Below are 19,750 nucleotides of genomic sequence, written 5' to 3'. Positions count from 1 at the left end.
TAGGGTTCCGTACCCAAAGGGTAAAACGGGACCCTATTGTTTTCGCAACTCTGTCCGTCCGGCCGTTCGTCTGTCACCAGGGTGTATTTCATGAACCGTGATAGTTAGAGAGCTGAAGTTTTCACAGACGATGGATTTCTTTACCGCTACAACAACAGATATTTAAGGGGGGCTCTCATACAACAAACGTAATTTTTTTTGCTCTTGTACGGTACCCTTAGTGCGCGAGTTCGAATCGCACTTGGCTGGTTTATTTTTATTTTGTATTCCTTTATCTTAACTACTACATGAAACACTGCACCTGCACTGCCACAAGTATTTTTGTGTTCTTCGACTACGAATACTCTCTTTCAGTTTTTGTTGACAAACCTCTTTTGAAACTGCTACCTATATCTGGCAGGTACGTTCTTAATGACATCGTAAAATTTGGCACATAGCTTCGTCACCAAGTCACCACACCCTTCATATAAAAAAAATGGAAACCAAATAAAAATTGCAGCAAATAATGTTTATGAAAAAATGCTCTGACGTGCCTCAAACAGAAGCAGCTGCACCAGGTATATATAATTTTTAAAGTAAATAATAATTATGGGGTTCAGACCGATCATCGGCCCCGATGGTCCCTTGGCGATCAGCCAGCTGCGCAGGACATATTATAGTGCACGAGCATTTGCGCAGACACAGGTGCACTCTCTATTCCTTCACTCTCATAATATGGGTCCCCATGGGCGGTGATCCAACACGACCGGAGAGAGATTAGGCTCAGAACTGATATTGACGTGGTCTCCAATGTACAGATCTGTTAAATAGGACTTCTGTCACCAGTCTGGGGTATTGCCGGGGTAACTGGGTTGAGGAGGTCAGATAGGCAGTCGCTCCTTGTAAAGCACTGGTACTCAGCTGAATCCGGTTAGCGGACTCTAACATAGTTGGGAAAAAGGCTCGAAGGATGAGCCTCGCGAATCATCCTAGGCAGGAATGGGTTTTCTTTTGCAAGGACTTGTGGTTCATCAAGTCTGATGTAATGCTGGGCTTTGTCAAGTTTGTGTGTGTTCACAAACTGCTGAGTTTCTGGAACTGAGGTGTTTGACATCGGCGATGTGTTCGAGACCACAATCACAATCAAGCTTCCATATGTCACCGGAAAATAACAAGACTCGTAAGTTGATCAATTTTCTAGGTAGTTGATCAAATCTCGGAAGATAATAAATGGCAGTTGAAATGTACTATTGAATTTTAGCTAATTGGTCAACTTACGTTACCTGGTTTATTTATTTTGCTACAAGTAAAATCATCTACGAATGAGCCAATAGTTGCCCAGTGTACACCTGCATCTTGTAGAGGCATCATCTTCAAGATGACACTTGACTTTCTTCAGCGGCCTGAAGTGATTTTGATTGGAGCTAGCTTCATAATATTAATATAAACGCGAGGAAATCCGTAAAAGTAGTTTTATTTAAATGTAAACTTTTTCTTGAGTTTTATTTATTTTTACTCTCCAGAAAAAAAAAATATCTTTAGATATACACCAGGTACTCTTATGAATCAGGTACAATAAAAATCAACCTTCCGACATTCAAAGCTATAAACCCTAGCTTTTGAGTTAATCAAGTTTTTGATATTTGACTTTTAGAATAATGTTACCTACTGTACCTACAATATATCTTGAACGGTGCTTGATCTGTTTTTTATATACCATTAAATATGAGAACTCTAATGATGAAAGTTGTCAGGACGGATAAGCTGTTATTCCTTTTAAATCTTTGGTACTCTATGTAATGTCATTAGTTAGCCTGGATTATGTTTTTTTTAAATAATGATTCCGACTGCCCCCTCACGGTTCAATATTTTATGGTGAATATTGTAACTAGTATCAATAAGATTAAAATGTCAACAATCAAAACTGCCAGCCGTCACTGATTATACATATTACACTAATTATATTCTTTCTTGTGTATTTGTAGAGCCACCAAAGAAAACACCATCAGTAACAACAACCCCAGAACCAGAACCAGAAAAACCCAAGAAAAAATGCAAATCGAAAAAAAGCGCAACTGAACTGCCCTACTGTGACGAAGCACCGGCTATCCCCCCACCACCACCCACACCTACAATCATCATAGCAGACGACACACCACCCCCAAAGAAGAAACGAAGTTGTGACAGCTGTCTCTGTCTAGAAAGAGTTAGGAACCCACCACTGCCGACAAAGGAACAACTAGCTGCTGCCGAGGATCCAAGAATAAACTGCGTAGTTAAAAGGCAACTGCCAGGTACGGCCCGGTGTGACAGGATTTTAGCATTAACAGCTGCAACTGAAGACGACGACGACGCAGAAAATAAACCCCCTCCACCAGGTAATCAGTGTCTGCCAGAAGTAAGACCCCTTAAACAAAGGGCGACCGGCACAGAATGCATGGATAGTTAGGATATGCGGAAAATGGCTGACGACAAGTACGTAGACAACAGTCCACGTAGCTCCAATGTTGATTCATTAATAGAGAAGCTAAGGGTGGAAATATCCAATGACTCTGAAGATGACTTCATGAATACAAGAAGACTGACTATTCAGTCTACAGCAAACAGAGCAGACATGACGAATGAGACTACCCACGACATCGATAAAGAGATAACTGAACTAGAGAACCTAATCAAAAGGTTACAAGCAGAAATTGTTGAGATGACCGAATCTGCGAGCAAACCTTTAAACGAATATTACCCTGATGATGCTTTAAATGAAGAAAACAGCTTCATCATCAGGGATCAGGATCAGGGAGAACGGCACTTGTCACCTCTAGTGAAAAATGACATAAACGACGAAAACGATTTTAAAATTAGAAAACACGGATCGGATGTCATCTTCCCGGTCATATTAAAAGACAATGGCTTGTTAAATGAACAAGAAAAACTGTTTGCAGAAAATATGTCAAACCCCCCGACAATTGTTTCTAAAGACGCAGACACTGATAATGAAGCTATAGATGGCGTAAGACGCAATTTCTCAGTACTGTGGGATGATACGCCAAATTCAAATGACACAAATTCTATGCCTAATCCAATCATTAGCGAAATGCAACCAAAACCCTTAATAGATCCGGCCTTGGAGCAAGCAATACCGGTAGGTGACCTGAAGTTTGTGAGCAATATATCGAAACCACCAGATAAGACTACAACAATGATTGCCCAAGTGGAACCAACTACTAATATTGATAAAATTCACGATGATGACGACGAAGAAGCAGCTAAAAATTTTGATGAAGATCACAATCAAGACATTGAAAATACGAATTCTAGCCCAACTGCCAACGATGATATTTCAAAAATAGAAACTAGTAGTTTTTCTAGCTTATCTGTGAATGACAATATTTCAAAAATAGAAACATTAAGTCTTTCAGAAATCGTCAATGAGCACGGATCCGAAGATCTACCTGTAACATTGAATAATGAAGCTATTATTCAGAGTGATCATGTTAAAACCTTACCCGGTGGTGCGGAGAACCTTACCACTGTTACTACAGACCCAAAAATCGCAGATTCTAACAGATCACCATCTTCAGAATCTAAAAAATCTATTCTCAAACTAAGCAAGAAAGATTTACACGCGGCTCCTCCTAGTAATACAGCTGAACAAATAATATCAACCATACTCCCTAAAGAAAATCCAAATACTAACCAAGAGGCAACTAAAACTCCCGCAAAACCTGTTTCAAAATCTGAAAGCAATGACAGTGGCATAATGAAAACTGTCAACAAGAAATTGCGTAAACTTGTGGGTAAAGTTAGTAAAGCTTCTATAGATAGCAACAAAAATGAAACTAAGACTCAAAATTCTTCGACATCAGATAGTGATATGTCAAAAAAGAATCGGAAATCTGCTTCTAAGGCAAAAAGTAAAGATTCGTTGACACAAGACGAGAAGGGTAAAAACAAAACTATACATGAATCAAAGTCTTCCACTAATAATAAAGAAACAGCTACTGTCAAACCTCATAGGAGCTCAAATTCCGCCCATAAAAGCTCTCACAAGACAGGAAAGGTAAAGTCTAAATCATCTCTTTCTCAATCCAGTGTTGATAACCCCAATTCTAGGAATGAGAGTGAGAGCAAAATAAAAGCAATAAAGTCAAAATCTATCAAGTCTTTGAATTCTGCTAAAGATTTGATTACAAAAGTCGTAACCAAACATGTTGAGAACAAAGATAATATAGCGAAGGAAAATGTACTAAATACAGTCAATACCAAAATACCTATCAACGCGACTGAAGGTCCTCAGATTGTGGACACTGAAAATATATTTGCTAAAAGTGAGATTAATTCAACTCAAATACCTATCACCGTAACAAAGGCAGTCAGTAACGCCGATGTGATTCCAAAGACTTACTCAGGCCTTACAGAAGATTCAATAGCTGATAGTAAAGATGAATCTGCAAAATTAGAAGCTGCAAAAGAAGTGACCACAATGATAGTAACAGAAGATTTTGGTTCTAATGCGGTAGAAGAAGATTTGGAGGGCGAGGAAGATCTAATGGATGAAGAGGATTTGCCTAATGATAACGATTCGACGCCGGGTGATGAACAAGAAGACGAAATGTTGGATTGTGTTGATGATGATGATGAAGAAAACCCTTACGACGTAGACTGACTCACAAACTGAAATAGACCTTCCATTAACTGAAATAAGCTTTTTATTGTAGTTTTAAATGAAACAATCCATTCAAAATCCATTCCAACAATTTATTCACAATAACAGGTATATTTCCATACAAAATACATCATTTAAAATATTTTTCATACTAAATAAACATTCACGTTAAAACTTAAGCAAGCATTTATGACTAGAATTTACTCAAAATAATACCCATACAACTTTACATTATAATTCCATTTAAACATGTTTATATACTTTATCAATAAATTAATTTATAGCAGAAAAAATAGCAATATTTATATTTAAGGCGATTAAAATTTTTGGCACAATTTCTCCGTCTACCCATTATAAATAAGGCACATAGCCATGATTACAACATCAGTATACATATTAAAATTTTCCATTTAAAAATTCACTCCTAACCACAAAAATTTTTGACCCCATAGGGGTCTTAGAAAAACACATGGGACCTTTAAGCCAAAAGCTACCTTTATTTACAAAATATTCGTCGAAAAATCAGTTTTTTGTTCTCCTAGCCCAGGGTGGGACTGAAAGCCCAGGTTGGGCAACAAACCCTGACGGTGTCAACCGAAAGGGTACAACTAATCCAACAAAGATTGTCGTGAAGATTATTTTTTTCTCGGCGGGGGCTGCATCGGAGGCTGGTGGAACGGATGGTATTGCCTTGACAATATGCTTTCCTGAAACAAATTGGAATATTACTCCACAGTCAACGGTTTTGATGACTCTTAAGCCTTATCAAAAATCATCTGTGTCAAATTACGGCCCATGAGTTACATACAGCTCAGTGATAGGCGAATGGGCAGACCACAGCGAAGTCTCAGTCACAGGATTTTTTTTCTTTCAGTACAGAATCATTAAAACTACGAGGACTGACTTCACCCAATCTAAATGCAGATACGAATATGTGCTAAGGATTTTTAGAATGGATCATAATTATATTGAATCTAAATAAATATACAGTTCAAAATGGCTTACCACATCGTTCGGCCTGCGCTGGGCAGATTCCATCCTTCTCTCTTGTAAAATTATCTGATTGGCAGCGCTGTAAACATCGACACATATTAGTTCATATTTTAGAAGAAAAATATCTTTAGAATTTTTCTGCAACACTCATTTTCAGCTTTTAAGGGTCGGTTCATATCTGACGGAAAATGCGTCGAGCGTATCGTAAATGTATGGTCGACGCATTAACGCATTATCGGTTAGGTGTGAATGATTGAATAATTTACCGTATATTTGACTGTTCTGGCGTTACGCGACCGATAATACGCGACGCATATTCCGTTAGATATGAACCGACCCTATACCTCATACTAGTTACCAACGCAGTGTATACCACTTAATTACAGTTTCTTGCCCAATATGGCAGCAAAAAGGGGGTAAAGAAAAACAATAAAAATAAGCCATAAGAACTGGTAGGTATAAACGTTAATATTGTTACTCAAAAGGGGGTCAAGAAGGCATAATAGGGGGTCAAGAAGTCCTAACGGGGGGTCAAGAAGGCATAATAGGGGGGTCAAGAAGGCATAATAAGGGGGGTAAAAAAGTTACAAAGGGGGGGTCAAAAAAAGGTCTCACGTATCCATTTCCTCCTGGGTAAGGTCGAGCGCCTCCTGCATCTCGCGCGAGGTGCTCTGAATGAAGTCCTTGTCACAGTACTTGCCGAGCCCCTGCTCCGTCAGTACCTGTGGGGGGGGTCATAGGGGATCTTAGCACGAGGCCTTGGGTAATACATTTTCTATAACACCCCGTCGTTTTTGCGTCGGGGGTTAAAAAGAGTACTAACCAAAACTACAGATTGGCAGGTTACTATACGTTGGGTCTACACTTTTTTTTATTCTATGGACATGGTATATAAAAAAATAAGCCAGGTAAATACGAACTACTTTACCTAACTACATACAAAAGTAATAATCTATATTTTTGATTGTTGTTGTAATGAAGAATTGTAGGTAAATATATACAAAATAGCTTATTAAAAAAAATCTACATTTAACTACATTCTACCTAATTAGTAGGTACCTAGGTAATGCCCCATGAGGTAGCTTGAAAAGATAAAATACAATTAACACAACAGATAGGTACTATTTCATCATCATCAGCCTATCGCAGTCCACTGCTGGACATAGGCCTCTCCAAGTGCACGCCACTGAGATACTATTTAAAAAAAGTTATTTCGAACTCTTTAACGGTGCAAAAACTTCGTTCCATATTTTTATAGGTAGTTTATAGTTTCCACGCATTGATGAATCAAAAGGCATAATCGACGATTTATGTACATAACTGGAGAATAAGTGATGGAGAAGAATATAACTTACTCGAGAAAATTTTTTGACGCTTTTTAGTTGTTTGTTTTACTAGGATAGTTTTTGATTTTTATTGTAAATACGTATTGTAAATATTAGTATTGTAATTAATAAACTTACTCGAGTAATAAGATTCTCCGCTGGATTCTCTATGCAATAAGGCACGTTGTTGGGGGGTCTCGTCTTTTTGTCACGATCTGAAATATAATAAACAAAATGTTTAATTTAGCAATACTTATGTTCACAGCTTTATTTGGTCAGTATTCATAGGTGAAGCCTGTATTTAATTTTAATTAACTCAATCTTCACATCATGACGAATAACAAGTTTTAATAGTTCATACTAAACGCCGATAGATGGCGCTTATTTCAATAACACTGGAAAATAGACAAAACAGTGTTTAAATTAATTTATTAAAGTTATCTAAAAGTTGTTAATTAAATATTCCCTCATGCACAATGCTCTATTAATAAACTATAAGTGCGTCATAACAACAAATTAATGGTGTTTTAGTTTAAAATATTAATAAGTCAAAATCTGGAGTTGGTACATTATTATCTTACCATCCTTCCTTGCTTACCAATGCAAGATCTAAATATAATTTTTACGACATTTCTTGTGTTAAAACTCATGCAAAGTTATCCCTGATTAATAAACATAGCATGAAAATAAATAGATTGCTACACAATCACAACACACTAAAACGGACTTACAGTTCTTTCTCATAGTCTGCATTAAATCGTTGGACGTTTTTCTGTGAATATTATTTTAGTTACATACCTACTCCTTTCTTTTATATAAAAATATCATACAGAAGTATTTTTGTAGTTATTTTAATATTTTTTACTACTAACGCCATCTTACACATTATCATAGAAACACGTAACAAGAGGGTTTGTGAGACGCAGCAGAAGAACGCATTTCACAAGCTTAGTTACGTTTCATTACACTACACTAGATGGCGCTGTACTCAATTTTGGTTCTTAAATGAATTGTTTGTTTTTAGGGTTCCGTAGCCAAAATGGCAAAAACGGAACCCTTATAGTTTCGTCATGTGCGTCTGTCCGTCTGTCCGTCTGTCCGTCTGTCACAGCCGATTTACTCGGAAACTATAAGTACTACAGTGATGAAATTTGATGGGAATATGTGTTGTATGAACCGCTACAAAAATATGACACTAAATAGTAAAAAAAAGAATTGGGGGTCGGGCCCCCCATACATGTAACTGAGGGATGAAATTTTTTTTTCGATGTACATACCCGTTTGGGGTATCAATGGAAAGGTCTTTTAAAATGATATAAAGTTTTCTAAAAAACATTTTTCTTAAAGTGAACGGTTTTTGAGATATCAGCTCTCAAAGTCGTAAAAAGTATGTCCCCCCCCTCTATTTTTATAACTACGGGGTATAAAATTCTAAAAAAAATAGAGGTGATGCATGCTAATTAACTCTTTCAACGATTTTTGGTTTGATCAAAGTATCTCTTATAGTTTTTGAGATAGGTTGATTTAACTGTAATTTACGGAACCCTTCGTGCACGAGTCCGACTCGCACTTGGCCGGTTTTTTCTCATTCTATCTGTATAACATTTTTAAATGCACAAAAACTAAATAATTTTAATGTGCCATGATTTAAAATGAAATTAAAACACTGGTCACGACACAGATAAACGTAATATTGTAAGAAGCTACTGTAAAATACGACAATAATTACTAGAACTATTTGGAATATCAGTGGGTATACGTACTCTATAGCTTTGAATATCTTTTCCGAGTCCTTGCCGTGAAGGAGAGGCTGCATCGCGATTTCTTCGTCGCTTTGATTGCCGTCTTCGTGTTTACTGCAACAAAAAAAAGTTGGATAATAACCAGAAGCTTTCCAGGCTCTGAATATTTGTCGATCTTAGACAAGTAGGTGTTTGGAAAGAAAGTTCTATTATTTAGTTATATTTGAGAGTTTAGGATGGACTAATAAAAAATGTGGGACTGTACCTACCAATGTTTGTTTGGCTCAAGGAATTTTGATGAAAGTTGGCAGTGGGTAGATAAAATAGTTTAATTATACATAAGTATAATATACATAGATGAGTAGGCTACTTTTATCTGGGTGCAAGAAGTAGTTCTCTTAGGAAACGAGGGAAACAGCTGGCGAAAGCTAGTTTAGTAAATAAATAAAATGATATAATTTTGATACTCACATTTCCTCTTCAGGAATCTGGCCATCCATGCCCAGCTCTCTCCTCATCATAGTGCTCAGTGACTGACCATCTTTGTCAACTGCAACAGAATATATACATATAGTGTATAGGTTAAAATGTTCCACAAATCTAAGGCTCATTTTCACCGACCACATAAACTTCCATTTCTTGAAACAACTGTTTTTTTTAGAAAATAGACCGTGAAAATTTTAAAGCAGTTTTATGAAAACTGACGCTTATGTTATAGGGGTCAGATAGGCAGTCGCTTCTTGTAAAGCACTGGTACTCAGCTGAATCCGGTTAGACTGGAAGCCGACCCCAACATAGTTGGGAAAAAGGCTCGGAAGATGATGATGTTGTAGGTGAACTTGGGCAGTCTTATCGCTAAGAGCGGTACCTTCCAGACAACTTTAAGATGAATTGAACAGAGAAGGACAAAATTATGTTATGGTAGGCAGTTAGATAAGGTGATAGAGTTTTTCTTACCACCATTCTGATTGGGTGACATATTTTGCATGGCAGTGCGTCGGTCCCTCCCGTAGAAACTCTCGCGGCCATGCTTCTTGATACTCGTCCATACTGCGCCGAATAGTGTGTGGTTACGCTGAAATGTAAACAAATAGGTGTCATAGTGAAAGAAAGAAAAACATTTTAATCACGCGAGTGATACATGGACAAAAACAAAAAAAAAATACAAAAAAATTAGACATAAAAAAGACGAATTACAATAAGAAACACGACACGAGAAGAAGGTACATAACGGGAAATATGTGTCACACCCGCGTGAAACGGCCCTCGCTCAGCATAATGCTGAGACCCGACTGCGAGACAAAAGCCTCAGCGCTGATTTTCAGCGAGAGATTCTTCGAGAATTATTCTATTAGAGATATTTCTTCATACACATAGAACTCGGTGGTTTTTCCTTAGCTGTACGTTGATAGATCTATCTATTGGATTTCATACTTTTTACATACGTGCAAATTTAGTGTGATCTTGACTGAGTCCATACATGTGTATGTAGCAAGCACATTGTCTTTATGTGAGTCAGCCACTCGATCATTAGCGAGCACACTCGAGCTCAGGCATACATAGACAATCTGCATACGTGCAACGCTCACCTGCGTAAAATAAAACACCTATTATTCTATTCCACTTACCCTATGCATAGGCTCAACAACTTCTCCGACGCATTCATCCAAGTTCCCAGATATAGCTCTCTTCAACTCCGGTCCAGCTTCATGTAAGGTCCTCAATCCAGCTTGTAACGTCATCTGGTTGTTCTGAAGAGATGCAGCAGCAGCCTGCTCCTTGCGCTTTCTGAATCTGTTTTCATTTACGTGGGAATGATGAAATCTTTGGCTAATATTGGTAGGATTATCTTTTTCTGCTGTTTGTAATAAGACTGTGACATTTGTTTGTGTCTTTATTGTTGTCTATAAGTCTATACACACATATCACAGTGTCTCTAATAAGATTATTTACAGCTAAATTATTTTCATTATCCATTTTAATTGTCTATTCAATGGATAAGTTAACTTTAATTTGTAAGTGTGATATCAAACACAAAATGGTGACTAATTGTTAAAGTTCCAAACTTTTCCAAACATGTATACTCTGTGTCACAGAATTACAACCATTTGCCTAAATTGTTTTAACTTTATGTTAAAAAGCCGATTTAACTAGCCCTCACCTTGTTCATGCAAAACATCTGACAAAACACAAAATTAAACCAAATCCACTCAAAAAAGATCAGAAAAAAGATAAAAAAAATGAAGACTGTGCGATTTAAGCAAGTGATTGTAAATACACAAGTTATTACACGGAGGTAAACATGCTTTGGATAAATCGAAAAAAATGTATCGAAAATTGTCATGCTGTCAACAATATATTTGGAAAATGCATTGAACTCGGAGGTAAAGAACACCTTATGAAAGGCATGGAAGCTGAAATCAATAAAAATGTATCAAGAATCATACAATCACCGACTGACATTCTTGAACATATAACTTAAAATGTATGTAATTACTTCTACTTTGATCTTACTAAATAAAGCTTTATATACAGATGATCGTATGAATCTAAAATCCCAAATATATAAAACGGAACATCATAACCAAAATTCAGAACAAAATCTCTCAAGCGGCTCCCTTGGCGTAAAAACTAGTAAATTTGCCAAGAAAGCAAGCGTAAATACAGCATTTGTAAATAAAAATCTTCGAATGTTGCTTAATACTCGTGATTGACTTACGCATGGTTCCTATAAAAATAGAAATGTAGATGTTAATGATTGTGCTCACAAAGAAAATAAAGTAAATGGATATAATATGAGTGATGGAGTGACCCCTGTTAAAGTGAATGATTTAGAATACACGTGGGAAAAAATACAGTATTCGCTTATCACTAAAGATCATGATTTCAAGGAACTGACTAAGACCTTCGAATAGGATTTCACCAAGTTGGTTTACTGTTACTGTTACTGTTACTGTTACAGCCTTTTTATCGTCCCACTGCTGGGCACAGGCCTCCTCTCACATGGAGAAGGATTGAGCATTAATCACCACGCTTGCTCAATGCGGGTTGGTGATTTCAGACTTTATAGTCCAGGTTTCCTCAAGATGTTTTCCTTCACCTTTTTATCAGCCATTGGTGTCTAAGTATACTTAGAAAGTACATACAAACTTAGAAAAGTTGCATTGGTACTTGCCTGACCCTGGAATCGAACCCACACCCTCATACTCGAAAGGTTGGTTCTTTACCCACTAGGCCACCACGACTTTTTTACACACGAGTTGGTTTACATTACAGAAAATTTTATATCTATTCTATATCCCCCTTTTTTAGACAAAAAAAATGTTTCGCTGATTATTTTAGGTGGATATATAAAATAAATAATATATAACCCTAAAGAACTATACAATTATGTACTCGAAATTTTAAGTAAAAAACAAGTTAATTTACCTTTAGACGACATAGTACTACCTACACATAAAGATTATTATTTTATTCCAATATTGTACTAACCTTCTGAAATAGTCCTGAATAAGGAATGTAGCGTAGAACTTTCCAACGGTGATCTCATTAGGATCCCCTGGTGGAGGTACCACTTGATCTAGAAGCTTCGGTGACGTTCGTTTCCAAACCTTTTTGATTATTGCTCGTAGTTCAGTGTTGCATTCATCGATAACACCTGTTATGAAGAAATGTTCTTTTCTGTTAGCAGTATTGGAAGACTGAATGGCTCTTTGAATAATTTGATTTAAGAATATTATCATTTGTACAAATAATTATATTTTAAGTGGTCTAAATAAAACACATAAGTTTAAACTAAGAACATTCTCGCAAATTTTGTTTTTCTTATTTTTAGGGACATTAGTGGATTACCTTAGCAAGTTAGAAATAGGATTTCCAAATTACTTTTCTAAAAGATAACTAACATTATTAAAGGCACTGCACAAGCACATACTATATAGGTTTTCGATGCTGTAACTATGCTTATATATTATAACATGTCTAGGTTAACTATATTATAGTTTCAACAAACCTGTAGTCTTAATCTGCAGCTGTGTTCTAACCACGGCAAAGAGTGTAGCGTTGAAGTTGACAGTGCCGTCAGAGTTCAACGGCATGTTCATAGACACTAGACGTTTGCATGCAGTCCGGTGAGGACAGAGCTTGCCGAAACCTGAAAATAAATAGATCATCTTTCATTTTAACATCTTTAGCAGCCGTTCCTGGCAGTCAAAAACCAGAAAGTCCGAGAACTAGCCTTACCAAAGGACATTCTGGTTTTCTAGGTTGAGGTGGTCGGATAGACAATCGCTCCAAGTAAATCAGTGGTACCTACTTGACTACATCTGGTAAGATTGAAAGCCGACCCCAGTATAGTTGGGAAAAGGCTAGGCACATGATGTTATTTAGAACAGTAGACTTACCTAAAGGTGGACTAATTTTCCTTAACAATGTGACAACGTCTAAGTGCTTGATTCTTCCCTTCGCATCAGGGTCATATTCACTCCATAATCTGAAATTTATAATTTCAGTGTTAGATAGCGAAGGCTTTAGTGTACTTTTATCAGGGTGCGAAGTGTACTTTTAAGGAGTTCCTACGGAAAGCAGTAGAAACTGACAAAAAGTTAAAACATGATATCTTACCTAACGAATTCATCAAGATGATGAGGTCCCAAAATGGACCAATCTCTGGTCAAGTAGTCGAAGTTATCCATGATGACGGCGACGAACAAGTTGATGATCTGTGAACAGGAATTCAAAATTATTCAATTCAACCGGCGATTGGTGCAGTAAATAACATTGTGTTTATTTGTGGGATCATTTTCCATACTGACCGTGACCTTCTCTCTAAGCCAGGCACAAAGTAAATTCTACCTCTCAATCCGTTTACTTTCACCCTCTTTGACACTTCTCATGTACATAATTTGTGTTCCACAGTCTAAGTTACATAAGAAAACAACTATCCTACATATATGAGTTGTGGCTATATTTTGGAACTTCATGAAATGCGACGATGTCATGAAATGAAGTTATCAAATCCACGTTATAGTTAAAGCTTAACGAAATATCTACCACACGCAGCACTATAAAAAACCAACTCACCAAAAAAGTACAAAGCAGCGAGAACGAGATAAAATAAGGGAAGGCCATCCAGTTTCCGCAGTCGGTGTTTAGGTCAGGCTGGGCATCTTTGTCATAGCGGTCCGGCTTCATGCAGTGCAGGGGTGCCCCTGGACGCTCGTCTATGTTCGGCGATAACGCCATCATTATGTCTTGCCATGCTTCTCCTGGAATATTCATGTTTGTAACTATTAGTTTGGTACTTTTGAATATATTGGATGATAGGCATGCAACAAAGTGTGGGCTAAGTATGAATGTAGAATTGTAGATGGATGGAGAGGAAGAGGAAGACCTAAGAAAAGATGGATGGATTACATGAATAGGAAGGGAGTGAGTGTCAGTATGACGAGTTACAGGGGAAAATGGAAGAGGATGACATATTGTGCCGACGCCAAATAAAATTGGAAACAGGGTAGGAGGAAGAAGACTTTTGAACATAATATTTTGAAGCATGACGGAGCTCAAAAGGAGCCGCAGCCGTCGTCATAAGGTTTAGTAAATGAGTCTTGAGTGTTTCGGAAGACAAGTTTAATTGGTGGGTCCCGTCTGTTGTTTGAATATCTTTGACAGTTGTTAGGCGAAGGAAGTCTGAAAGCCTGTCAACCAGTCTCATCAAAGGGTGTCTAGGGGTTGAGGAGGTCAGATAGGCAGTCGCTCTATGTAAAACATCTTAGACTTCTCTCACTAAACAGGGAGCAGACACGATAATGTAGTTGGGAAACAGCTAGACAGATGATGAGATGATAACGGCTATATTTATAAAGGCAGAACTAACCTGTAGCAGATCTGAATAGCACCATGAGAGCTCCTCCAAATGTCTTGAAGTTATTGTTGCTGCTAATTACATCATCGTCTGGAAACACTTTACCGAAGAGCTGTAAAGCAATTCATAGACAATTAATTAACAAATAATAATTTCGGTCAGATCAGGTATTCGTTGCAACTTAAATAAGTGGCAAGATTTAACCGAGAGTAATTTTGTCTTTTTATCGGAGAATTTATGGGAATTAAAATAGAAGAGTAACTAGGTACCCTTTTCCCGCAGATAAAACCATTTTCCATGGAAACTGCGTCGCGCACCGAGACAAAGAGTCGCTTAAAATAGTTTTTTTATGGTTTTCGACGTCTGTTATGTAAAAATACTCAACACATTTTATATGAATATGCAAAAACAAATAATGAAAAAAAAAATCCTTACCTGCATACCAACGACAGCATAAATAAAGAACAGTAGAACAATCAACAGAGCTACATAAGGCAGCGCTTGGAAAGACTTGATGAAGGTCCATAGAAGAGTCCTGATGCGCTCTCCTCGGGACAGCAGCTTGATCAGACGCATGGCTCGGAAGAGACGGAAGAATGTTATGTATTTGAGCAAGTTTGAGCCCTGGAAGGTGAAAATAATATTAGAATCTTGTATAAAAGAAAGGTGCATTCAGATCAAATAATATATAATAATAAAAGTGAAGGAAAACATCTTGAGGAAACCTGGACTATATAATCTGAAATCGGCAAACCGCATTGAGCAAGCGTAATGATTAATGCTCAATCCTTCGACGACGATAAAAAGGCTGTGACAGTAACAGTATCAAAGTTGTTCGTTAGTTCAAATGAGCGAATTGAAAATTTACAATTAAATCAAATAAAATCGTTTGTGTATTTATCGCTTTTTTAATGAATCTGTTTTGATCCGATTTTTTTTCAAATGATCATGCATCGCCATCATTGCCCTTATTACAATTTTATCTGGTGAGGGCAGCATGTTTTGAGATCATTTTGTAATATACGTTATTTAATTTTTAGCCATATTTTTTCTAGCCACATTATTCTAGCTATATGTAGAATCTGGGAATGAAACTCAATTCATTCACTCTTTTTTTGTCGCTCCCATTCTCTGCATGCATCCACATCCATGCGTTATATTAATAAAAAAAATATCTTACATCTTTATTAGCTTTGGTGACGTGCCCAAACTGTAAAAAAGACACAACAATTAATATTTCTTCTACCACATCATTATCTGAAGTAGGTATTTCAATAAAACTACTTACCACAACCGGTTTCTTGTTTTCATTCACTTGAGTAACGACTATGTCTATAATACTACCAACTACTAATATGAAATCTGTTGTATTCCACGCGTCTCCGAAATAATTCTGAAAGAAAAATTATATAAAGCAATCCCGACAGTTTACAAAATAGTAATATTTGTCATGATATTATGCACAATTTCTGTAGATAGGTATCTTATATTAAATATTAAAGTAAAGCAAAGTGTTAAATAAGCACTTCTAACTATGAGAAGAAAGATATAAGGGATATAATTAAGTAAGACAAAAACTTACCTTAAATCGAAATGCAGCTAACTTGAACACAAATTCAAGCATGAAAACTGTTGTCAGCACCATGTTTACGAAATCCAGACCCTGAAAAACAAAACAATAAGGATATAGGACAGGATGTACGCAAAGCGAAACATTTCACAACAGTGGATTTTCAGATCGAAGTTGTGGAGGCCTAGAGGGCAAAGAACCAACCTCTAACTTTTCTAAGTGGGTATGTAGGTACTTTCTAAGTAATCTGAGACACCAATGGCTGATAAAAAGGTGAAGGAAAACATCTTGAGGAAACCTGGACTATATAGCCTGAAATCACCAACCCGCATTGAGCAAGCATGGTGATTTCTTCTCAATCCTTCTCCGTGTGAGAGGAGGCTGTAACAGAAACAGTAACAACAACTATAGAGACCTACCTTCTTATAATCCTGCGATGCTCCATGGAACTTCATCATGAGCGCCACCGTGTTCAGCACGATGAAGAAGAAGATGCAGTATTCAAACCGCTGTGACGTCACAAACCACCAGGTCTTGTACTGGATCCTGTGTTTTGGGATGTATCTGGAAGGTAAGAAAAAATGAAATACGTTGGTTTATTAATTAATTTCTTTCAGAAAAATATTCGTATGAGACTTTTTGAATCTTGAAGGTAGCATGGTTCCGAAAGTTGGTCTTACGAAGAAGAACTGTTAAGAAACCCTATAAAGGATAATTTCTACAGACATAAACAACATAAACACTATTAAATATACAGGGTTACTGGTAAGTAGACCGCATCCTTTCAGGAGGTGATAGTATAGGTCAATACGGACAAATTTGACCCTGGGATACACTGGGCAAAAGTTAACCCATTTCAAGATAATCGAATTTCAAGATCAGTCGTCTAGGTACACGTATAAATTTTCATTATTTGTGAAAAGTCTTGTTTTTGTGGATTTTTGTGTGTTTTTGGATAGAAGATGAATCATTTCATAATAACAAACCATAAAACTGTACAAATCACAGAGGGAATTATAGCGAACAGAAATTACTTTTTTAGTAGATATTTTCTCAAAAATATTACTCTTCATTTTTTTGTGCAGAATACTTAAAAAACATCTACATTTATCAAGCTATCCAAAAAGCCACAAAACACACAAAAATCCGCAAAAACGAGACTTTTGACTAGTAGAAAAGATAAGAAACCCTATTGGTGAAGCGTCAATGTCTTTTTTTTTCAATGCAAATATTTATTCAATAATAAATTAAATACATAAATTATTTTTCCCGCAACTTAAAACTTTATTTCGATCATTTTCATATTAATAATAACCCAATTGAGTCTCTGGTGATGATATCCGAACGACAATACTAGCTACCGCAGCGCCCATTGGTTCGTATCGAGTGTTCTAGAGGATACTCGCAACAAGCTAGCAGTGTTGCGTCTGGCCAAGGACGGACGTAGTACTTCTCCCGCCGCCATTCGCATTGTGTCGAATACACACCGCTCCGCGTCATTATTTCCCTATATGTGATTTCCTGAAGATTCTCGTGTAATAATTGAACCTGCTGCTAGAAGACATTGCGGACTTGTAGTGCAGTGCTGATTTCACGAGTTTTAACCAGTCCACCGGTGGATGAATCTAGATTTAGCTCGCCGGCCGGCAGCCATTACCGCGACCACGCGCCCTGGAACGAGGCATCTTCACATCTCGCTGGTTCTAAGTGAGGTCCCTGGATTCACAAGGTACGTGGGCTTTATTGCTGCAAATAGTTGTAGTGGGTATTGGTGTCTAAAGGAATATCATCAGCAGTGATTTAATTGAATTACGATTTGAGTTTCACCGCCATATTGTTTTTCCCGCATTCGATTTTCAAGATTTGAAATCACCGCTCCCGCATCCCGCACTTCTCTTTTCTTTCTTCATTCCACCTTTTACAACAACAACTTAGTTTTTTTAAAGTGAATTTTATCCTGAAGATAAGATTGATCAGCATCGACATAAAGTGATCTCATAGTAAATACCTGTTCCAATTAAATCCATTATTTTTTTATTATTTTTCCCCGATGAGGCTATTTACACGCCTCATCAACTATCTACCTATCACTAACTGTGTCACTAATGGTTTTACTCGCATCCCGAAGAAGCTACTTCGCGCACTCAGTTAACGAGTTGTTTAATTTCTAATCAAACAAACTCTTCAGCTTCTATTGAAACTCTACTAAGAAACTAACAGGTATCCAAACTTACCGTCTAACAGGTTTAGCCTTTAACGCGAATTCTATGCAATTCCTCTGGTTCTTGTCCAGCTCGCAGTCCTTGAACTCCTGTTCTCCCTCCTTCTGGAATGTTACTATGACGAAACCTACGAAGATGTTCACCTGGAAGATATAATAGATGATCATTATTTATGTATATGGTTTTTTAAAGGGTGATAAATTGTCGGAATAGTATTTTACTAAAATAATTTAGGGCCGGTTACGGACGGTGAAAATTTGTGAAAACATGGCAGTTTTTGGCCTCTTATTGCCACAATATTATTATAGTCTTCAAAATCTTAGCTTTAGAGAAAAAAGAATGGGTGTCACCGTCAATTAGGAAACCACGCACAATGAATCCTCTGCGAGATGATTTATAGCCATTTCCAATATTCTATGTATTTATTGTTTTGCTTACAGAGATATGAAATTTACATTACTTATATATGTGGCCACTATGGGGCTATCTCTAGCAGGCAAATTAATACATGTATAGGCTATTGGGAACGGTCGTTACTGGATGATGGCAGTTTTGTAAGATAAATTAAATATGGTTTTAGCAATGCTTCATAACAACCTATAATATGCATCATAATCACTTATGAATCTTACCATGAAGAACGCTATAACAATAATGTAGCTGATGTAGAAGAAGGCGACCAGAGGTCTGGAGTTCTCTATGGGTCCGTGGCGCTCCTCGTTAGAATCCATAGATGTTGACAGCAATCTGGAAATATGCATAGAAAATACTTTTACCTCTGTACTGAAGAAACTAACCTAGCAAGCGTATCTACTCCGACTTTTTTTTCATTTTTTTATTCTCAAGTTCCGCTATAATATTTGGACATTTAATTCTTGTAGCGTGTACGTCTCGTCAGAACCTTGTCACTTAAAAAAAAAATTGATTCGCTTGAAGATTGTTTGCTACCCATACCGCTATGCACAAAGATCACGGATCCACTCGGTAGACTTGCAATGGAAAGAAAACTTTCATCTGTATAAAACTACATAGGTACGGTAGACTGCACATCAGTGGTAACTGACATGCACCTTAACTCAATAGTAATAAGTACGATTTTCCTATAAAACTGTTACCACTGACCTGAAGTTGACTGTACTATGGTACATATTATCGTTTTTTATAATGGTCAAACTTAACACACAATTTTTTCGTTCGAGGTAAAAAAAATCTTACCCTGGCCATCCTTCAAAGGTGGAGACAGTGAAGAGAGTCAGCATTCCGTTGAGCACATCATCGAAATTGAACTTATTTCGAATCCAAAACCGTTCCTCTATCACAAGCTTGCCATTCTTGTAAATTAAGTATGTGCCCCTGAAATAAAATGTATTTAAAAATAATGTTTAATTATATA

The 19,750-nt window shown here is 37.0% G+C and overlaps 2 protein-coding genes across 8 annotated transcripts in view; one reads left to right on the top strand and one right to left on the bottom strand.

Annotated features, from left to right (window-relative positions):
- The first annotated feature begins 405 nt into the window (after positions 1–405).
- On the top strand, positions 406–4,680 carry LOC110372634 (glutamic acid-rich protein). Its single transcript, XM_021329485.3, has 2 exons — positions 406–557; positions 1,965–4,680. The coding sequence occupies exon 2, from the start codon at positions 2,432–2,434 to the stop codon at positions 4,640–4,642; it is 2,211 nt and encodes a 736-aa protein (XP_021185160.3). The 5' UTR covers positions 406–557; positions 1,965–2,431; the 3' UTR covers positions 4,643–4,680.
- Positions 4,681–4,713: 33 nt separating this feature from the next.
- LOC110372633 (muscle calcium channel subunit alpha-1) overlaps positions 4,714–19,750 on the bottom strand; it is a 69,914-nt gene continuing 54,877 nt past the window's right edge. For 4 of the 7 annotated variants that reach the window (XM_064041854.1, XM_064041857.1, XM_064041855.1 and 1 more), the window contains 23 exons: positions 19,573–19,710; positions 18,990–19,104; positions 18,370–18,500; positions 16,555–16,699; positions 16,148–16,228; positions 15,854–15,958; positions 15,746–15,775; positions 15,001–15,189; positions 14,578–14,677; positions 13,785–13,969; positions 13,326–13,423; positions 13,106–13,194; positions 12,715–12,855; positions 12,195–12,360; positions 10,331–10,496; positions 9,660–9,777; positions 9,174–9,252; positions 8,724–8,816; positions 7,692–7,732; positions 7,099–7,175; positions 6,251–6,357; positions 5,648–5,714; positions 4,714–5,349 (listed from right to left, as the gene is read on the bottom strand). In XM_064041854.1, the coding sequence (XP_063897924.1) occupies positions 5,278–5,349; positions 5,648–5,714; positions 6,251–6,357; positions 7,099–7,175; positions 7,692–7,732; positions 8,724–8,816; positions 9,174–9,252; positions 9,660–9,777; positions 10,331–10,496; positions 12,195–12,360; positions 12,715–12,855; positions 13,106–13,194; positions 13,326–13,423; positions 13,785–13,969; positions 14,578–14,677; positions 15,001–15,189; positions 15,746–15,775; positions 15,854–15,958; positions 16,148–16,228; positions 16,555–16,699; positions 18,370–18,500; positions 18,990–19,104; positions 19,573–19,710 (2,533 nt within the window). In that variant the 3' untranslated portion in view covers positions 4,714–5,277. Of the gene's footprint in view, positions 5,350–5,647; positions 5,715–6,250; positions 6,358–6,694; positions 6,718–7,098; positions 7,176–7,691; positions 7,733–8,723; positions 8,817–9,173; positions 9,253–9,659; positions 9,778–10,330; positions 10,497–12,194; positions 12,361–12,714; positions 12,856–13,105; positions 13,195–13,325; positions 13,424–13,784; positions 13,970–14,577; positions 14,678–15,000; positions 15,190–15,745; positions 15,776–15,853; positions 15,959–16,147; positions 16,229–16,554; positions 16,700–18,369; positions 18,501–18,989; positions 19,105–19,572; positions 19,711–19,750 lie in introns of those variants that run through there. The other 3 variants (XR_010277811.1, XR_010277812.1, XR_010277813.1) reach the window with 3 other exon arrangements.

Source organism: Helicoverpa armigera, chromosome 26 (genome assembly GCF_030705265.1).
Source record: "Helicoverpa armigera isolate CAAS_96S chromosome 26, ASM3070526v1, whole genome shotgun sequence".
Lineage (NCBI taxonomy): Eukaryota > Metazoa > Arthropoda > Insecta > Lepidoptera > Noctuidae > Helicoverpa > Helicoverpa armigera.
The sequence above is the reverse complement of the archived record's forward strand: the minus strand, read 5'-3'. Positions and strand labels throughout refer to the sequence as shown.